Source organism: Trifolium pratense, linkage group LG5, assembly GCF_020283565.1.
Source record: "Trifolium pratense cultivar HEN17-A07 linkage group LG5, ARS_RC_1.1, whole genome shotgun sequence".
NCBI lineage: Eukaryota > Viridiplantae > Streptophyta > Magnoliopsida > Fabales > Fabaceae > Trifolium > Trifolium pratense.
The window spans coordinates 27,254,729-27,275,503 of record NC_060063.1 but is presented as its reverse complement, the minus strand read 5'-3'; the positions used below and the strand labels follow the sequence as shown (position 1 = coordinate 27,275,503).

The 20,775-nt window shown below is 37.5% G+C and overlaps 1 protein-coding gene, 2 long non-coding RNA genes and 2 pseudogenes across 3 annotated transcripts; 3 read left to right on the top strand and 2 right to left on the bottom strand.

The window, feature by feature from the left end:
* Window positions 1–7,703: 7,703 nt before the first annotated feature.
* Window positions 7,704–9,806, top strand: LOC123886366. Its single transcript, XM_045935688.1, has one exon. It carries the CDS (start codon window positions 7,704–7,706, stop codon window positions 9,804–9,806), a length of 2,103 nt encoding a protein of 700 aa, XP_045791644.1.
* Window positions 9,807–14,129: 4,323 nt separating this feature from the next.
* On the bottom strand, window positions 14,130–14,592 carry LOC123883384. The gene is made up of 3 exons (XR_006800163.1): window positions 14,503–14,592; window positions 14,363–14,419; window positions 14,130–14,271 (listed from the first exon to the last, which is right to left on the bottom strand). It is a non-coding gene; the product is annotated as an uncharacterized LOC123883384 (long non-coding RNA).
* Window positions 14,593–14,766: 174 nt separating this feature from the next.
* LOC123886365 lies at window positions 14,767–16,186 on the bottom strand (annotated as a pseudogene).
* A 144-nt stretch (window positions 16,187–16,330) lies between these two features.
* LOC123886364 lies at window positions 16,331–19,363 on the top strand (annotated as a pseudogene).
* A 174-nt stretch (window positions 19,364–19,537) lies between these two features.
* On the top strand, window positions 19,538–19,927 carry LOC123886994. The gene is made up of 3 exons (XR_006801311.1): window positions 19,538–19,627; window positions 19,711–19,767; window positions 19,859–19,927. It is a non-coding gene; the product is annotated as an uncharacterized LOC123886994 (long non-coding RNA).
* Window positions 19,928–20,775: the final 848 nt, after the last annotated feature.

The window sequence follows — 20,775 nt, the reverse complement described above, 5'->3', positions numbered from 1 at the left end:
TGGAAGTGACAATACTGGAGCTGTGGTCAACTTCTTCTTAAGCTCCTCAAAAGCTTGTTGAGCCTCTACTCCCCATTTGAAGTTGTCCTTCTTAGTCAATTCAGTAAGGGGTTTAGCTATTTTGCCATAATCCCTTATGAATTTCCTATAGTATCCAGTCAAACCTAAGAATCCCCTCACACCTTTAACATTCTTAGGAGTTGGCCATTGCAATACACTGTTCACCTTGCTGGGGTCTACAGCAACACCTTCCTTGTTAATCAAATGGCCTAAGTATTCAACAGTTCTTTTGCCAAAGCTACACTTCTTCTGATTGGCCACCAGTTTATGTTTGTCTAACAGTTGCAGAACCTCTTCCAACTTATTCATGTGATTGTCCCATCCTCTACTGTAAATTAGGATGTCATCAAAGAAAACTAACACTCCTTTTCTCAATAATTGCCTGAACACATCATTCATCAAATTTTGAAAAGTAGATGGTGCATTCATAAGCCCAAAAGGCATCACCAGAAACTCATAATGGCCCTCATGAGTCCTGAATGCTGTCTTCCCTATATCCTCCTCTCTTACCCTTACTTGGTGATATCCATATTTTAAATCTAACTTAGAGTAATATTCAGCACCATGCAGTTCATCAAGCAATTCTTCAATAACGGGGATTGGAAACTTATCTGGAATAGTGACCTTGTTGAGTGCCCTGTAATCTATGCACATCCTCCATGTATTATCTTTCTTTTTCACCAATATGACAGGGCTGGAAAAGGAACTAGTGCTCTGTCTAATGATGCCAGCAGCTAACATCTCTTGCACTTGTTTTTCTATCTCATTCTTGTGATGATAAGGATATCTGTAGGGCCTTACATTCACTGCACTATGATTTTCCACCAAATTAATAGCATGCTCCTTGTTTCTTCTTGGTGCTGGTTCATTGAATACACTCTGATATCTTTGCAACAACCCCTCCAACTCCTTTTGTTGCATATCAGTAAGCTTCTCTTCTACTTCATGCTCCTCATTCTTCAATCCCCACAACACACCTTGACTCTTGAGTTTGGTCTTACAAAGCAAACTCTGTAAGGCTCCTAATCCTCCAGCTCCATCAATACCCTTCAAAGTTACCCATCTCTTGTTGCTCCAGAAACTCATTGTTTGCTGGTGCCAATTTACTATCATGTCACCCAATGTTTTGAGCCATTCAATGCCCAAAACTACATCAATTCCTCCCAATTCAAACAAGTGCACAGCTGGAGATAAAGGAAAATCTCCAATTTGCATATCCAGGTTTCTGCATACACCCTTCGTATTTGTCTGAGAACCATCTCCCAGCTTAATATTCATCAATGGAGTTTCTTCCACTTCCCAACCCATCTTCTCCACCAACTTCTGAGAGATGAAGTTATGAGTAGCTCCACTGTCAACTAGTATTAAGACTGTGTTGGGTTTTGTGTTTGGCTACATTTTGTAAAATCCAACTTTGCCAGATGCTGGACAAAGATGCTGCAGCATCCTCGTACAGCATCCTGATGCTCTGTTTTAAGTGCAGAATTTTTTCTGTCAATCTCGTTCAAGATTTGCTTCAAATATTAATTCCAGCACGTGTGTATATGCAAGACGAGACTTACTGCACAAGAATTGTCCAAGTCGGCCTAAGGAAAGTTATTAAAAACAAGAATATAATTATATTATATTTTTGTTCGTTTTTTTTGTTTGGTACAACACAAAACATATTTTCAATTTCAATCTAGGTTTGGCCGCAGCTGCTGCAAGGGTTTTTTGTCTGCAAACCTAACTTGGACATCAAGACATTGAAGACTATAAATATGTGAAGCCTCAAGCTATTTTTTTCATGTATTTTCTAAACCGTGTATTACTAAAGCGTGAGTTTTTTTAAGGTTTAGTGTGTCCTTTTTGTGAGCCTTTCTTGTGTCGTTTTTGATGCAAGTTTAGGACTGTGTTTGGGTTGTTTATTGTAAGCTGCTCCTAAGCTTTTAAGCACGGAGTTAGTTTGTGTGATTCACTCATAAGCTTTTAAGCAAGAGTGTGGTCTAGTTTCTAGGAGAGTGTCTCCATCTTGATCGTTATTATTAACAGCAACATGGTATGTGTTGTTAGAGGGAATTTGGGACGGGGTCTCATTATCTAAGAGGTTCTTAGGTAGGGTTGCACGGGTAGTGTCTAGGTGATAAGTCAAGTACCGGGTGTTGGTCGAGGGCTTTGAACTAGAGCTATTATAGTGGATTCATTCCTGGATTGGTATCCCCCAGAGTAGGTGACGTTGCACTGAACTGGGTTAACAATTTCCTGTCTTATTTATTGTTCTGCAATTTATTTATTTATTTACTGTGTTCTGCGACTGTCTTGCTGCAACGTGTGCTATAGCATCTTGTGCAGCATTGTGTTCACTGCGTGCCAGATTTAAATTGGCATCAGAGCAGGCACCCTTTCTGGTTATAGGGTGAGCTCCAGGGAGAATGTCTGGCAACATTGAAAAAGAAGGAGGGCTTGTAAGCAGACCACCGCTTCTAGTTGGTGTCTCCAACTATGATTATTGGAAATCACGCATGATTGCTTTCCTAAAATCTATGGATAGCAAAACTTGGAAGGCTGTTCTGAAAGGATGGGACCCCCCTGTGGTCATGGACAAGGATGGAAAGCCAACATCTGAACTAAAAGCTGAGGAGGACTGGTCTAAAGAAGAGGATGAGCTTGCTTTGGGAAACTCAAAAGCATTATATGCATTATACAATGGGGTAGATAAGCACATCTTCAAACTAATCAAGCAATGTGTCTCAGCAAAGGAAGCTTGGAAGATTCTTGAAACTGTTCATGAAGGTACTCCTCAGGTAAAAATGTCTAAATTACAGATTCTTACTACTCAGTTTGAAAATTTACGTATGAAGGAGGAGGAAACAATTCAAGATTTTCATATGACTATTCTAGACTATGATAATCAATTTGATGCTTTGGGTGAGAAAATTCCCGAAGAAAAGTTAGTAAGAAAAATGCTTAGATCACTTCCAAAGAAATTTGATATGAAAGTCACAGCTATAGAAGAAGCCAAAAACATATCTGAGATGAAGCTGGATGAACTGGTTGGATCACTCCAAACTTTTGAAAGTGTTGCAAATGGAAGAAGTGAAAAGAAAAATAAGAGCATTGCCTTCTCATCTAAAAATAATGAAGAAGAACTGGAGGATGAAGAAGAATCTAATGAGAGTATCTCTGAGGCCATGGTGTTATTGGGAAAACAATTCAATAGAGTTCTGAAACGAATGGATAAGAGACCCAGATCAAATTTCAAAAACAATGCTCCAAGCACTATACGCAGCAATGAAGGTCAAGGAAAACCAAAAGGTGATGAAAAATCAAACTTAAACAGAAACATTCGATGTCACGAATGTGAAGGATATGGTCACATCAGACCGGAGTGCCCAACATATCAGAAGAGAGCAAAGAAAGGGCTAACTGTCAGTTGGTCTGAGGATGATGACTCAGAAGATGATACAGCATCTGTAACTGCTAAACATATCTCAGTCTTAACAGGTATTGTTACATCTGATACAGAATCTGATGATGGAGAGGTAACCTATGAAGAACTTGCTGCATCCTACAAGGAACTTTGTCTTAAAAGTGAAGAAATCTGCAGGGTTATTGAGAAACAAAAGGTAACCATCAATGAGTTAAAAGCAGAAAAATCTGAGAATATCTCAAAAATAGAGGAACTTCAAAAGAAGGTAAATTTTCTGTCCTCTGATCTTGAGATCTGCAGGGTTATTGAGAAACAAAAGGTAACCATCAATGAGTTAAAAGCAGAAAAATTTGAGAATATCTCAAAGATGGAGGAACTTCAAAAGAAGGTAAATTATCTATCCTCTGATCTTGAAGAAGCTAAAGGAGTCATTGAAAAATTAAATACTGACATTTGGCGGCTGAGAAAATTCTCTGACATGTTGTATAAAGATGATGAGCATCTTGACAAACTTCATAAGGCTGATGGACAACTGGAGGAAATCTTAGAGAAAAATGTTCGAAAGCCTAGAAATATTGGGCTTAGCTATGAGAATGTCAATAAATTCAAAAATTACAGTCCTGAACTCATGTACATGGAGCCTAAAGAAACTCAAAAGCAAAGGATGCCTTATCAGAAGCCGCAGCATCATCAGCAGCATCCCATGTCAAGAAATAGAAGAAAGCACCATGCTTGGAGATGTCATTACTGTGGTAGAAAAGGGCACATAAGGCCTTACTGCTACAAGCTATATGGGTACCCTAACAGACGTCCTCAGCACAAACCTGTTTCCACAACTGCTCCTACTCAACAAGAATGGAAACCTAAAGAAGAAAATGAGGAGAAAAGTGATACAACTCAACCTGAAGAAGAGATTACTGCTCTGATTGCTCACACATCACTTAGAGCTTCATCAAGGGAAGACTGGTACTTCGATAGTGGCTGTTCAAGACACATGACCGGAATAAGTAAATTTCTTGTCGGAATAAAGTCTTACTCAACTAGCTTTGTTACCTTTGGTGATGGTGCAAAAGGAGAAATTGTTGGGATAGGGGAGCTCAGAAGTAATAGCTTGCCTAAACTAAACAATGTATTGTTAGTAAGAGGATTGACTGCAAATTTGATAAGTATTAGTCAACTATGCGACCAAGGAATGAAAGTAAACTTCACCAAATCTGAATGTCTGGTTACAAATAACGAAGGTGAGATTTTGATGAAAGGTGTCAGATCGAAAGACAACTGCTATCTATGGGTTCCCCAAGAAGGAGAAAATATGTCAACATGCTTAACCACTAAAGAAGATGAAGTAAAACTATGGCACCAAAAGCTTGGTCATCTCAATCTAAGAAGCATGAAGAAAGCAATATCCAAAGAAGCCATTAGAGGACTGCCAAATCTCAAAATTGAAGAAGGTAGCATATGTGGAGATTGTCAGATTGGAAAGCAAACCAAGATGCCACATCCAAAGCTGCAGCATCTTACCACTACCAGAGTTCTTGAACTTCTACACATGGACTTAATGGGTCCTATGCAAACTGAAAGCTTGGGAGGAAAAAGGTACGCATATGTTGTTGTTGATGACTTTTCTAGATACACCTGGATAAATTTTATTAGAAAGAAATCAGAAACCTTTAATGTGTTCAAAGACCTATGTATTCAACTTCAAAGGGAGAAAAACAATGTGGTATTAAGGATCAGAAGTGATCATGGTAAGGAGTTTGAGAACTCCAGTTTCTCTGACTTCTGTGCCTCTGAAGGCATCATACATGAATTCTCATCTCCCATTACACCACAACAAAATGGTGTAGTAGAAAGGAAAAATAGAACTATACAAGAGTCTGCAAGGGTAATGTTACATGCAAAGAAGCTTTCACATGGTTTTTGGGCAGAAGCTATGAATACTGCCTGCTATATTCATAATCGTGTCACCCTGAGATCTGGAACAACAACTACTCTATACGAATTATGGAAGGAAAGGAAACCTACTGTTAAGCACTTCCATGTGTTTGGTAGTAAATGCTACATCTTGTCTGATAGAGAACCAAGAACCAAAATGGATCCTAAAAGTGATGAGGGCATATTCTTGGGATACTCAACAAATAGTAGAGCCTACAGAGTATATAATAATAGAACCAAAACCATGATGGAGTCTATAAATGTGGTAATAGATGACACCTCAAGTGAAACGGCTGAAGATGATGCAGAAGATGCTACAGCATCTATAACAGGTGATGTAGATTGTGAAACTACTAATGAATCAAAGAATGATACAGAGGTTACTGCACCTGACCAAATCTCTGCTACTCCAAAGAAAGGACCTTCTACACGTACTCAAAAGAATCATCCTACAGATCTAATTATTGGTAATCCCAATCAAGGAATTGCTACTAGAAGGACACTTGACATAGTTTCTAATGCTTGTTTTGTGTCTAAATTTGAGCCAAAAAATGTGAAGGAAGCTCTGACTGATGAGTTCTGGATAAATGCTATGCAAGAAGAGCTAAATCAGTTCAAGAGGAATGAAGTTTGGGACTTGGTTCCTAGACCTGAAAATGCAAATGTAATTGGTACCAAATGGGTCTACAAGAACAAGTCTGATGAAAGTGGAACTGTGACCAGAAACAAGGCAAGGCTGGTTGCACAAGGATATTCACAGATTGAAGGGATAGATTTTGATGAGACTTTTGCTCCGGTTGCTCGTCTTGAATCCATTAGATTACTTCTAGGAGTGGCATGCATTCTAAAATTCAAGTTATTCCAAATGGATGTGAAAAGTGCCTTCCTCAATGGGTACTTAAATGAAGAAGTATATGTGGAACAACCAAAGGGGTTTGTTGATCCAAGCTTTCCAAATCATGTTTACAAATTAAAGAAAGCTCTTTATGGATTAAAACAAGCACCTCGAGCATGGTATGAAAGATTGACTGAGTTCCTTACTAGTCAAGGCTACAGGAAAGGAGGAAATGACAAGACTCTATTTGTGAAAGAAGATCAAGGCAAATTTCTAATAGCACAAATCTATGTTGATGACATTGTCTTTGGAGGAATGTCTAGTGAGATGGTACAGCATTTCGTGCAGCAAATGCAGTCTGAGTTTGAGATGAGTCTTGTAGGTGAACTAACCTACTTTCTTGGGCTCCAAGTAAAGCAGATGGAAGATACTATTTTTATCTCCCAAAGCAAGTATGCAAGAAATATAGTGAAAAAGTTTGGTATGGAAAGTGCTGCTCATAAAAGAACACCTGCAGCAACCCATTTAAAGCTTACCAAAGATGAAAAGGGAGTTGATGTAGATCAAAGTCTTTATAGAAGCATGATAGGAAGCTTATTATACCTTACAGCCAGCAGGCCTGATATTACTTTTGCTGTAGGAGTATGTGCTAGGTACCAAGCTGAGCCAAAGATGAGTCATCTTGCTCAAGTGAAAAGAATTTTGAAGTATGTGAATGGTACATGTGATTATGGGATCTTATATACTCATGGTGAGAACTCTATGCTAGTAGGATACTGTGATGCTGATTGGGCAGGTTGTGCAGATGATAGAAAAAGCACCTCAGGAGCTTGTTTCTTTTTGGGCAACAACCTTATCTCTTGGTTCAGCAAGAAACAGAATTGTGTATCCTTATCTACAGCTGAAGCAGAGTACATAGCTGCTGGTAGCAGCTGCTCCCAGCTATTATGGATGAAACAAATGTTGCTGGAGTACAATGTGGTACAAGATGCTATGGCATTGTACTGTGACAATCTTAGTGCCATCAATATATCAAAAAACCCTATCCAACATAGCAGGACAAAGCATATTGATATTAGGCACCATTTTATTAGAGATCTTGTTGAAGAAGGAGTTGTGAAGCTTGAGCACATTGCCACTGAAGAACAACTAGCTGATATTTTCACTAAAGCTCTTGACGCAGTTCAATTTGAAAAATTGCGAGGCAAACTTGGAGTTTGCCTGTTTGAAGACTTGTAGCAATTACAGTTTGGAGAGCGTGCAGGTGATTTCAGTTTTCATTCATTGGTGCACGCAAAATTAGGAAGTAACTACCACAACTTCCTCCATTACACGCTAAAATCTCTCCAACTACTCCAATTCATTTTTTCGCATTACTCTCTCCCGTTCTCTCACTACAGCGATCATCCAACTTCTCGGTTCAATCTCCATTCTCAAAAACTTCATCCTATTATCAAAATCATCATGTCAAACTCTCCAATCACTTCGCCGACCAAGAACAACGACGAACCACCACTAACACCTCCAATCGACCCACTCTCGCAACAAATCACCGTTGCTTATCCCTTACAAACCGTGTTTCCAGAAGAATCGACAACGAAGAAGGTCTTGTCAAGTAAGAAGGGGAGTCGAGCACGCAAATCAACTTCATCCCCTGCTACAACGAAGGTTTCGAATCAAAAGGGTAAGAAATCGAAATCTAAATCTGTTTCCAAATCTGTTCATACAATGCATGAACTATACATTAAGAACTTAGAAGAACCAAATGTTGATGCTAGTGCTGGAGCAACTGTAAATGAGAAAACAACCTCTCCGTTTGATTTAAAGTCTGTTCCCTTAGGTTTATCAAACCCTAGGTCTGCTGAGAATTTGGGGAAAAAGGATTTAGAGACCTCTGTTAGTGCTGATGATGATATTGGGGCTTATTCTAAAGCCAAATTTGACTCTGTGTTGGAATTAATTAAGAAATTTTCCACTGAGCAGGATGCTGCACATCATGCTACAGCATCTACAGTGCCTGTTGATTTTAATAGCTCTTTGGTGGCTGATTCTCCTGAAAGGAATGTTGGTCCTAACAACACTCCTAACAAGACTGTCCCTAATTCTACTGATCCTAATACTCCTATTATCCATCCTGTGTCTGATAATGTGATTGATAATACTCCTGATGCTGATCATTTGTCTAATGCTGCTGCTAATGATAATCCTGGTAATGGTCATCAAGTTGTAATTGATGTTGACAACTTCAATTCTAGTGGTGTCAGACAACCTCCTGCCTCTATGTCTAGGAGGTTAAGAAGTAGTGCTAGCAAAGAAAAAGATGTCTCTGGTACCCCTGCCAAGACTCCACAAAAGAAGGCTACTGTTGTTGGTCCTAAGAAGCAGTGGAGTAAGGTTATTGGACCCTCTGAGTCCAAGAAGAAAAGCCTGAAGAGAAAGGTTGTCTCCTCAAGTGATTCAGACTTTGAGGATGATGCTGCAGCACCTATTGCAGCATCCTCACAGAAGGCTGCTAAGAAAAAGAAGACTGTGGAAGATATTCCTCCTGTTCCTATTGATAATATATCCTTCCATCGTGTAGAAAATGCAGAAAGGTGGAAAATTGTAGTTAACAGAAGATTGGCTTTGGAAAGAAACTTGCATGAAGACTTTCTTGATTGTCAAGAGATTATGGACTTGATCAATAAGGCTGGGCTGCTGAAGACTGTGACTGGTCTTGGAAACTGTTATGAGAAATTGACCAGAGAATTCTTGGTCAATGTTACAGCTGACTGTGGTAATCCTCTGAGCTCTGAGTACTTGAAAGTTTTTGTTAGAGGAAGATGTGTGGACTTCTCTCCAGCCATCATCAATCAAAGTCTGGGAAGGAGTACTGATCCCTCACCTGAGTTAGAAGTATCTATGAAAAAGATCTGCAGCATTCTCACAGGTGGTGGTATGAAGACTTGGCCTAGGACTGGAAAGTTGCCTGCTGCAAAATTGACTGCCAAATATGCACTTCTCAACAAAATTGCAGCCTCTAACTGGGTCCCCACTACACATTCCAACAGTGTAGCTACAGGTCTGGCAAAATTTATATATGCTGTAGGTACTGGCACATGCTATGATTATGGCACTCATATTTTTCATGCTACAATTCTCCATGGCTCTTCTACTGCTGTAAAAATGCCTATAGCATTTCCCACTCTGATCTGTAGTATTGTTTTGTCTCAACATCCTGACATCTGCACTAACTCTGATGTGCCTGTCTCTAGACCTTCAGCTCTAACCATGGATTTTAGATTATTGGAAGGCAAACATGTTGCAGACATTGCTGCAGCATCTGCAAAGACACCAGCTGTAGGAATGACCAAGCAACAGATGATTGCTAATCTCAAGGAGGTTAGTAAAATGCTTGGTGAGAAGAAGGAGCTGGTAGATGGTGTAATCCAAGCCCTAGAGTTTGCTCAGCCACAGGCTAATGAGGATGGAGTCGGTCCCTCTCATGATGCTTCTCATGATGATGATCTTGCAGGTGGTGATACTGTAGAAGAGGAGATGGCCTCTGATGAAAGCCCCTCCATATGAGCTGCCTATTTTCTTTTGGCTGTTTTGTTTTTGTCTTTATCTGGATTTTATTTTTGAAGGCTTAGGCCTCTTGGGTTGTAATATGTACTATGTGATCCCCTATCTTCTGACTTCTGTGACTTGGTACTCTATGGATCTTTGCTTTGCTCCTATTCTATGATACTGACTTTATTTGTCAGAATTTATGGCTAAAAAGGGGGAGTAAAACTGTTTGGTGTTTGTGTGCATGATGTGATGAAGAATGCTATAGCATCTAGTATAGCATGTTATATGTGATATGCATGTTTTGAGGGGGAGTGAATGTTTATGCATAAATTGAGGGGGAGTAGGTAGAATTTATTTTTCTACTACTTTTAATATGCATGCTTATATAGGAATTTATTTTTCCTATTCTCTGTGGCGTTGCTTAAATTTTAAGGAGTTTATTTCTCCGATCTTGAATCCACTATGTGAGAGTTTATTTCTCTCTTTGAGGCTAAGATGTGTTATGTTCCGCTGTTGCATGCCTCTGATGCTTACATGCTAGCTACCTTTTCATCTGATGAAATTTTACTTTCTTTCCTAGTTGTGTGCTCATGTTGACTTGAAGGAAAGTTTAAATAGCCTAGCATTGTTCTACTTTCTTTCCTAGTTGTGTGTTTATGTTGACTCGAAGGAAAGTCTAGACAGTATCTCTCCATGCACTGGGCCAAAGTTGTTTTAGCCAAAATTTGCCAAAGGGGGAGATTGTTGGGTTTTGTGTTTGGCTACATTTTGTAAAATCCAACTTTGCCAGATGCTGGACAAAGATGCTGCAGCATCCTCGTACAGCATCCTGATGCTCTGTTTTAAGTGCAGAATTTTTTCTGTCAATCTCGTTCAAGATTTGCTTCAAATATTAATTCCAGCACGTGTGTATATGCAAGACGAGACTTACTGCACAAGAATTGTCCAAGTCGGCCTAAGGAAAGTTATTAAAAACAAGAATATAATTATATTATATTTTTGTTCGTTTTTTTTGTTTGGTACAACACAAAACATATTTTCAATTTCAATCTAGGTTTGGCCGCAGCTGCTGCAAGGGTTTTTTGTCTGCAAACCTAACTTGGACATCAAGACATTGAAGACTATAAATATGTGAAGCCTCAAGCTATTTTTTTCATGTATTTTCTAAACCGTGTATTACTAAAGCGTGAGTTTTTTTAAGGTTTAGTGTGTCCTTTTTGTGAGCCTTTCTTGTGTCGTTTTTGATGCAAGTTTAGGACTGTGTTTGGGTTGTTTATTGTAAGCTGCTCCTAAGCTTTTAAGCACGGAGTTAGTTTGTGTGATTCACTCATAAGCTTTTAAGCAAGAGTGTGGTCTAGTTTCTAGGAGAGTGTCTCCATCTTGATCGTTATTATTAACAGCAACATGGTATGTGTTGTTAGAGGGAATTTGGGACGGGGTCTCATTATCTAAGAGGTTCTTAGGTAGGGTTGCACGGGTAGTGTCTAGGTGATAAGTCAAGTACCGGGTGTTGGTCGAGGGCTTTGAACTAGAGCTATTATAGTGGATTCATTCCTGGATTGGTATCCCCCAGAGTAGGTGACGTTGCACTGAACTGGGTTAACAATTTCCTGTCTTATTTATTGTTCTGCAATTTATTTATTTATTTACTGTGTTCTGCGACTGTCTTGCTGCAACGTGTGCTATAGCATCTTGTGCAGCATTGTGTTCACTGCGTGCCAGATTTCAGACTGGAACACCACAAATCTGCCCTTGGAATTTGATTGTTTTGTGATTCTCGAATAAAATGTGGTTTAAGTTTAGAATACACATTTCACCCTTGTTTTCCTCATATGAATCTTCTACTTCCACCGCCAAGACGGCCGGTTCTGAGTCATCACCGTCACCATCCTCCATGATCAGAACACGGAGCTGCTTGTCGGGGAATTGGTGCATCGGATGAAATGGTCCACCGCACTTGAAACACAAGCCTTTCTGTCTCCGATCCATAAGCTCTTGGTAAGAGAGGTGAGAGAAACCTCTATCTCTTGGGTCGGGTCGCCTCTTATCTGTTTGGTTTGGCCTATCAGTTTTAGGCCCAATATTACTACCATTACTGCTCTTCGCACCTCCCCCTGAATTCACCATCACCCAATCTGACCCATTTTTACCTGACCCATACGAATTGGGCCTGAATGACCCGCTTCCTGATTTGGATCCACGATAAATATTAGGTCCACCTCCCCGTACTTCCCTTTCCACCGCTCGTGTAACCTGAAGAAGCTTCGTACGATTCATCTCTCCCATCGCCGATAAGCTTCTCACCTTACCACGAATCTCCGTCTTCAACCCATGTAAAAAATACCCCAGAAATTGCTTGTCTGGTAATTTTGGTATTTGAGTAATCAAATATTCAAACTCAGTGATGTATTCATCCACAGTTCCGGTTTGTTTCAATTTCGTCAACTGTTTATAGACATCCCCTTCTCCATGACCTCCATACCTCCCCAGCAGCGCTTCCTTCAATTTCTCCCACGTCAGATCTTCATCTTCCCCAATTAAAGAGTTGAAGAAATGGATCGTCGATCCCTCCATGCACAGCTGTGCCAACTTCACCTTTACCTCCGGCATCGTGTCCTGTACTCGAAAGTATATCTCAGCTCGCGAGATCCACCCAGCTAGATCTTCTCCATCAAAGGTTGGAAGCTCTACCTTCTTCACAGCATGACGAAACTCTGTCATCGTATCGTTGCGAGCGACGCTAAAGCTCGGACCAGCTTCCACCGTCTTCTCCGGTGTCTTGCGTATCAAAGGGCTCGTTACCTCATCTGACTGTAACGGTTTCCCTAGACACTTCTCCAACAACGCTATAAGACTAGCATGGTTCTCCTTCACCGTATCTTGCACACTAGCAAGGGTTGTTCTGACTTCCGCGATATCGTTCTCAAGAGCATCGACCTTGGCTTCCATTTTCTGAAACACAGTGATCGTGACTTTCTTTGGTGGCATTCACCGGCTCCGTATCGTATCCGGCAGGTCGGACCAAATTGATACGAACCAGTATAAAAACAATGAAACAGTAAATGAAAACCAACAAAGGGGTGAAAGCTTTATTGATAACAAACAATAGAAACAATTACAGAAAAAGGAATCAAACAATTCCTGGACTTTCTGACACAGAGCAGAGCTCCTTTTAGGAAGTTAGTACTTCCTAACCATTATAGTACAAAGATAAATTTCAAGATGAGTTCTGACACTCTCCCTCGTACTCCTTTTATTATGGAAGACAGTTGCACACAGCTTTCACTCCAAATTAAAGACAAATCATAAGTAACCAATTTAGTCGCCAATTCCTTTATTGCTCTTCTTCCTTCTTGAATACACTTTCCATATTTTATGTCCAGCTGTATCACAGTGTACCAACTGCTCATGTGGTAGTGACTCAGCTAAATGGGTCTTATCAGATGAAACCTATTGTCATTACATTGATAACAGAGAAAGAGGGATGAAACCTAGTCCTTCAGTTCAGACCAAGCTTTTCTACTCGTTTGAATCCTATAGCTTGTCTCTGATGCGTGGAGAATTGAGTATGGCGAGGGAAGCAGGTCGTATCGGTTTTGGATTGGTTGCTTCCTGGTGTAGGAGTTTACTGTCCAGAATTTCATAATTGTTTGTGTAATAGCAGTACAATTTCTACTGCCTGTAGTATCAATGCAGTTGTACGGTTGTAACATGAGATTGAAAGGTAGAAGGAAAAATGATTCATTATTCTCAATTGTTGTGCATATACTGGTGGTACATAGTTCACATATATAGGCATATGAAAGGGTAAAGTAGCTATTACAAGATACATTGACTAGTAATTTGTGTACTAAGTAACGGTTAAGCTAGAGTTAGGACTAGTGTTAGTTTTAACTAATCCTTCTGACTTTGATTTTAGCAGTAGCTTGGTGTAATAGGTTGATGTTGTGATCTCTTGTATATGTAAAATAGTTTCTAGTAGTTTGTTAATTTCATCATGCTAAACATACCAAGCTAACCATTGGAGTTTTTAATTGTTTATGGTTGGCTTTGGTGTAAATATTTTTTTAAGACTTTGGTGTATATCTTGTAACTACAATATCAGACTATGATCTATCGTTAATTTCATCAAGTTAAATATTTGAATTTTGACTCAGCCTGTGATTCTTGTGATATGCTTATATATCATTTATAATTTTCTTCACTTAAATTTGAAATCTCCACTGTTTTCAACAAGTTGAAACATAAAAAAGTTAAATTGCCACATAGCTGTTATTGTTATTGTGCTTAAGATTGAAATCCACTACTTCATTTTTTGGTACAAAATAGTTAAAAAGCAATCCTATGCTAAAGGCATACAATTAATATTTCAAAAGCAATGCTTTGCTTCTAACTAATATCAAAATGACTAATCATTCACTTCGCCTCTGTATGATTCACGTGGTGTTGACGATGACGGATCATTTACATGGTGTTGTGCCTACAAAAAGAACACATTCACAAAAATTGATTATTTTATATCAAAATGGGTAATTAAAAAAATAAGATTTGTGATTATAATGATCTAGTACCTGTAGCAATTCAAAATAGGATACACCATGATTCATGACTTGAGAATAAAATGGAACCTAAATAACATCAAGTAAACTTATTAGCTCCCATAATATAAGTGTTGCAGGAAACTAAAGAGCACCAGGGTTCATGCTTGTACCTGATTTACTTGACTAATAAGTACTGAGTTTGGATTGAAGGGAGCTAAATTATTTGTACCACCTTGTCCATTCCACCCAAAACTACTTTGCTCACACTAAAAACATACATGTATCAAACATAGACAATTAGTATGTAATGATCGTTTAAAACATAAATGAATTTCACTTACTTGAATGCTCTCTCGTGTGTCAATTCCATCAATTACTTGAACACTCTCTTGTACTCTAGATGAACACAAGTTCTGCCATCAAATATTGCAAAATTAGACATATTCAAAATTAAAACTCAAGATGTACACAAATCTTAAAATTACCTCTTTTTGACCTTGATCTTTTCCCTTTTTTTTGCTTCTTTTTTGGGTCCTCTTTCTTGCAAGTTTCTTCACAATTTTGATCAACTTTAGAAGACTTTCTATTCGAAGGAGGACGACCTTTACATCGAGTCTTTATAGGGTCAAGAATTTTAGTCACTTGATTTTGTTGTGAACCATCTTCTTCTACAATGCTTGTTGGGGATGTTTCTTTAGAGGCAAATTCATCTTTTATGTCCTTGATCCAATTCATCATTTTTAAAAAATCATGATCACTATTTATCACCTTAGAAGCCACTTCATAAAAGGCAGCACAAGCTTTATCAACTCTTTGCAATTCAACATTTCCAACAAAATGATCAAAACCACATTTAATATGGGTATGCCTTCGCCTTATATCCTTCCTCCACTGTGAGAAAATATAATAAGATGGTATTGACTCTGTTTTCCCTGTTAGCTTAAGCACACAAAGGATGTGTCTACATAAAATACCTTTGAATTGAAACAAACAACACATACATTGTATCTCAAAGTCTTTCTCATTGAAGGATACCTTGAACAATATGTCATTTATTTTGTCAAATTTTTTCTTGCTTTCTATAACAGAATATATAGAATTCAGTCCATCCAATCTCTCAATGAAAGTATGACAATGAATCATAGCAGCAACCTCATCTTGAAATTCTTTGACTTTTGCATTGGTGAATGCTTTCTGAAATTGAGACTCAAAGCCATAATGACTTAAACAAGCTATCGATGTATTAAATGAACCAAAATCAGCCAAATTTTCCTTTTCAATTTTATCTCTCAGTGCATTGTCATATTGTTCAACAAATTGCTTCAATGTTGTCTTTGAATTTACATAGCCATCAAAAAATGAGTTCATACTTTCGCTTCTTTGTGTTGTTGACATTCCTGCCCAAAATGTGTCTCTCAAAAATACAGGAACCCAACGATTTCTTTCATCAAATAAGCCCTTCAACCATTCGTTATCCTGAAGTTTAAAATCTTCAATCATTTTTTCCCACTTTTCCATGAAATCACTTTTACTCAAAGAGTCATATACAACATCATGTAAAAGTTCTTTGATAGACTTATAATCAGAGCGTCTACCTAACTTTTCTGAAACCTTTTTCATTATATGCCACAAACACCATCGATGACGAGCTTTTGGAAAAACAACCTCAATTGCATTTTTCATGGCTTTGTCTTGATCAGTAATTATGGCATTTGGAGTGCGTCCATGCATGCTATCTAACCATGTACTGAACAACCAAGTAAATGTCTCGGTATCCTCATTCGATAATAAAGCACAACCCAACAACACAGATTGACCGTGATGATTTACTCCAACAAAAGGAGCAAAAGGCATGTCATATTTATTTGTTAGGCATGTCATATATTAATATTTTACAGCGGTGCTATATGCACCGAAATGCTTTTACCGAATTTCTACCGAAAGCATGCGTGGCACATTGTTTCTCTTTTTATTTAAAACGTGGATGGAATATGTATTATGAGCCTCGGCCCCAAAAGAATTGGTAAAAATAGCTGCGCTACTTACCTGCTAATATTTAACCTAAAGAAAAAACAGAGACCTGCCGACAGTTTACAAGCAGCAGTTATTCCTCTGTTTTTTTCATGCGTGTTGTTGTGATAGAGAAGCAAGCAAAAACCTAACTCAAAGAGAGCTAACATCAGTAGCAGAAAAATTTATCAAGTAAGTTTACTCCTCTAAATTAACCCATCACTTCCAGCCGTCTTTACGCAATGATTAAATCTATTTGAATACATTGATAGAAAGGATGAATGAATACCTTTTTGTGATGCAATTGAAATTAAATCAAATATGATTTTGAACTTTTATATCAATTGGCCCTGATTTCTATTTAAAGTTTAATCCACTATTCTTCCCATATCACTTATATTTTTAGTAGACTAACATAAGTTTTTTCTCTTTTTAATTTACTGCATTAGTGGAAGAAGTAGTTGTATCTTCCGATGGAGAGGAAATCAATGAAGAAAATAATACACGCGAGGATAGTTTAGAAGCAAATATTGTTCATGAAGGTGAAAAACCTCATGTTGGAATGATATTTAGCTCTATAGATGAACTTACAGAGTATTACAAAAGATATGGTCAGTCTATGGGTTTTGGAGTTACTAAATGTAGTAGCAAAAATGGAGATGATGGAAAAAAATATTTTACCCTAGCATGTAGTCGTGGAACAAAATATGTGAGCAAATCAAAGAATCTTTTGAAGCCAAATCCTATAACAAAAACTCAGTGTAAGGCTAGATTGAATGGATGCATTGGTTTAGATGGAACCGTTACTATTTCAAGAATTGTTCTTGAGCATAATCATGACCTAAGTCCTACTAAAGCACGCTATTTTAGAAGTAGTAAGAAGTTGGAGCCTCATTTAAAAAAGAGGTTAAAACTCAACGATCAAGCTGGAATAAATGTAAGCAGAAATTTTCGATCTTTGGTTATTGAAGCGGGTGGATATGAGAATTTGACATTTGGCGAAAAGGATTGTAGAAACTACATAGATAAAGTAAGGAGATTGAGACTTGGGACAGGAGATGCTGATGCGATTCAAAACTATTTTGTTAGAATGCAAAAGCAAAATAGCCAATTCGATTATGTAGTAGACATTGATGATAATAGTCGTCTTCGAAATGTGTTTTGGGTTGATGCAAGATGTAGGGCTGCATATGAATATTTTGGTGAAGTTGTTACATTTGACACAACTTACCTAACAAATAAATATGACATGCCTTTTGCTCCTTTTGTTGGAGTAAATCATCACGGTCAATCTGTGTTGTTGGGTTGTGCTTTATTATCGAATGAGGATACCGAGACATTTACTTGGTTGTTCAGTACATGGTTAGATAGCATGCATGGACGCACTCCAAATGCCATAATTACTGATCAAGACAAAGCCATGAAAAATGCAATTGAGGTTGTTTTTCCAAAAGCTCGTCATCGATGGTGTTTGTGGCATATAATGAAAAAGGTTTCAAAAAAGTTAGGTAGACGCTCTGATTATAAGTCTATCAAAGAACTTTTACATGATGTTGTATATGACTCTTTGAGTAAAAGTGATTTCATGGAAAAGTGGGAAAAAATGATTGAAGATTTTAAACTTCAGGATAACGAATGGTTGAAGGGCTTATTTGATGAAAGAAATCGTTGGGTTCCTGTATTTTTGAGAGACACATTTTGGGCAGGAATGTCAACAACACAAAGAAGCGAAAGTATGAACTCATTTTTTGATGGCTATGTAAATTCAAAGACAACATTGAAGCAATTTGTTGAACAATATGACAATGCACTGAGAGATAAAATTGAAAAGGAAAATTTGGCTGATTTTGGTTCATTTAATACATCGATAGCTTGTTTAAGTCATTATGGCTTTGAGTCTTAATTTCAGAAAGCATTCACCAATGCAAAATTCAAAGAATTTCAAGATGAGGTTGCTGCTATGATTCATTGTCATACTTTCATTGAGAGATTGGATGGACTGAATTCTATATATTCTGTTATAGAAAGCAAGAAAAAATTTGACAAAATAAATGACATATTGTTCAAGGTATCCTTCAATGAGAAAGACTTTGAGATACAATGTATGTGTTGTTTGTTTCAATTCAAAGGTATTTTATGTAGACACATCCTTTGTGTGCTTAAGCTAACAGGGAAAACAGAGTCAATACCATCTTATTATATTTTCTCACAGTGGAGGAAGGATATAAGGCGAAGGCATACCCATATTAAATGTGGTTTTGATCATTTTGTTGGAAATGTTGAATTGCAAAGAGTTGATAAAGCTTGTGCTGCCTTTTATGAAGTGGCTTCTAAGGTGATAAATAGTGATCATGATTTTTTAAAGGTTTAACTACACATTTGGTCCCTTACGTTTATTTTAGGTTTCAATTTGGTCCCTTACGTTTAAAAAGTATCAATTTGGTCCCTTACGTTTATTTTAAGTTTCAAGTTAGTCCTTTCCGTTAGTTTTGTCACTAACACCGTTTGAATAGTACACGTGTCAGCGTGTCCAAGTGCCACGTGTCAGTCCACGTATGCAAATTGACTGCCACATGTGACAAAATTGACGGAAAGGACCAACTTGAAACCTAAAATAAACGTAAGGGACCAAATTGATACTTTTTAAACGTAAGGGACCAAATTGAAACCTAAAATAAACGTAAGGGACCAAATGTATAGTTAAGCCTTTTTTAAAAATGATGAATTGGATCAAGGACATAAAAGATGAATTTGCCTCTAAAGAAACATCCCCAACAAGCATTGTAGAAGAAGATGGTTCACAACAAAATCAAGTGACTAAAATTCTTGACCCTATAAAGACTCGATGTAAAGGTCGTCCTCCTTCGAATAGAAAGTCTTCTAAAGTTGATCAAAATTGTGAAGAAACTTGCAAGAAAGAGGACCCAAAAAAGAAGCAAAAAAAAGGGAAAAGATCAAGGTCAAAAAGAGGTAATTTTAAGATTTGTGTACATCTTGAGTTTTAATTTTGAATATGTCTAATTTTGCAATATTTGATGGCAGAACTTGTGTTCATCTAGAGTACAAGAGAGTGTTCAAGTAATTGATGGAATTGACACACGAGAGAGCATTCAAGTAAGTGAAATTCATTTATGTTTTAAACGATCATTACATACTAATTGTCTATGTTTGATACATGTATGTTTTTAGTGTGAGCAAAGTAGTTTTGGGTGGAATGGACAAGGTGGTACAAATAATTTAGCTCCCTTCAATCCAAACTCAGTACTTATTAGTCAAGTAAATCAGGTACAAGCATGAACCCTGGTGCTCTTTAGTTTCCTGCAACACTTATATTATGGGAGCTAATAAGTTTACTTGATGTTATTTAGGTTCCATTTTATTCTCAAGTCATGAATCATGGTGTATCCTATTTTGAATTGCTACAGGTACTAGATCATTATAATCACAAATCTTTTTTTTTTAATTACCCATTTTGATATAAAATAATCAATTTTTGTGAATGTGTTCTTTTTGTAGGCACAACACCATGTAAATGATCCGTCATCGTCAACACCACGTGAATCATACAGAGGCGAAGTGAATGATTAGTCATTTTGATATTAGTTAGAAGCAAAGCATTGCTTTTGAAATATTAATTGTATGCCTTTAGCATAGGATTGCTTTTTAACTATTTTGTACCAAAAAATGAAGTAGTGGATTTCAATCTTAAGCACAATAACAATAACAGCTATGTGGCAATTTAACTTTTTTATGTTTCAACTTGTTGAAAACAGTGGAGATTTCAAATTTAAGTGAAGAAAATTATAAATGATATATAAGCATATCACAAGAATCACAGGCTGAGTCAAAATTCAAATATTTAACTTGATGAAATTAACGATAGATCATAGTCTGATATTGTAGTTACAAGATATACACCAAAGTCTTAAAAAAATATTTACACCAAAGCCAACCATAAACAATTAAAAACTCCAATGGTTAGCTTGGTATGTTTAGCATGATGAAATTAACAAACTACTAGAAACTATTTTACATATACAAGAGATCGCAACATCAACCTATTACACCAAGCTACTGCTAAAATCAAAGTCAGAAGGATTAGTTAAAACTAACACTAGTCCTAACTCTAGCTTAACCGCTACTTAGTACACAAATTACTAGTCAATGTATCTTGTAATAGCTACTTTACCCTTTCATATGCCTATATATGTGAACTATGTACCACCAGTATATGCACAACAATTGAGAATAATGAATCATTTTTCCTTCTACCTTTCAATCTCATGTTACAACCGTACAACTGCATTGATACTACAGGCAGTAGAAATTGTACTGCTATTACACAAACAATTATGAAATTCTGGACAGTAAACTCCTACACCAGGAAGCAACCAATCCAAAACCGATACGACCTGCTTCCCTCGCCATACTCA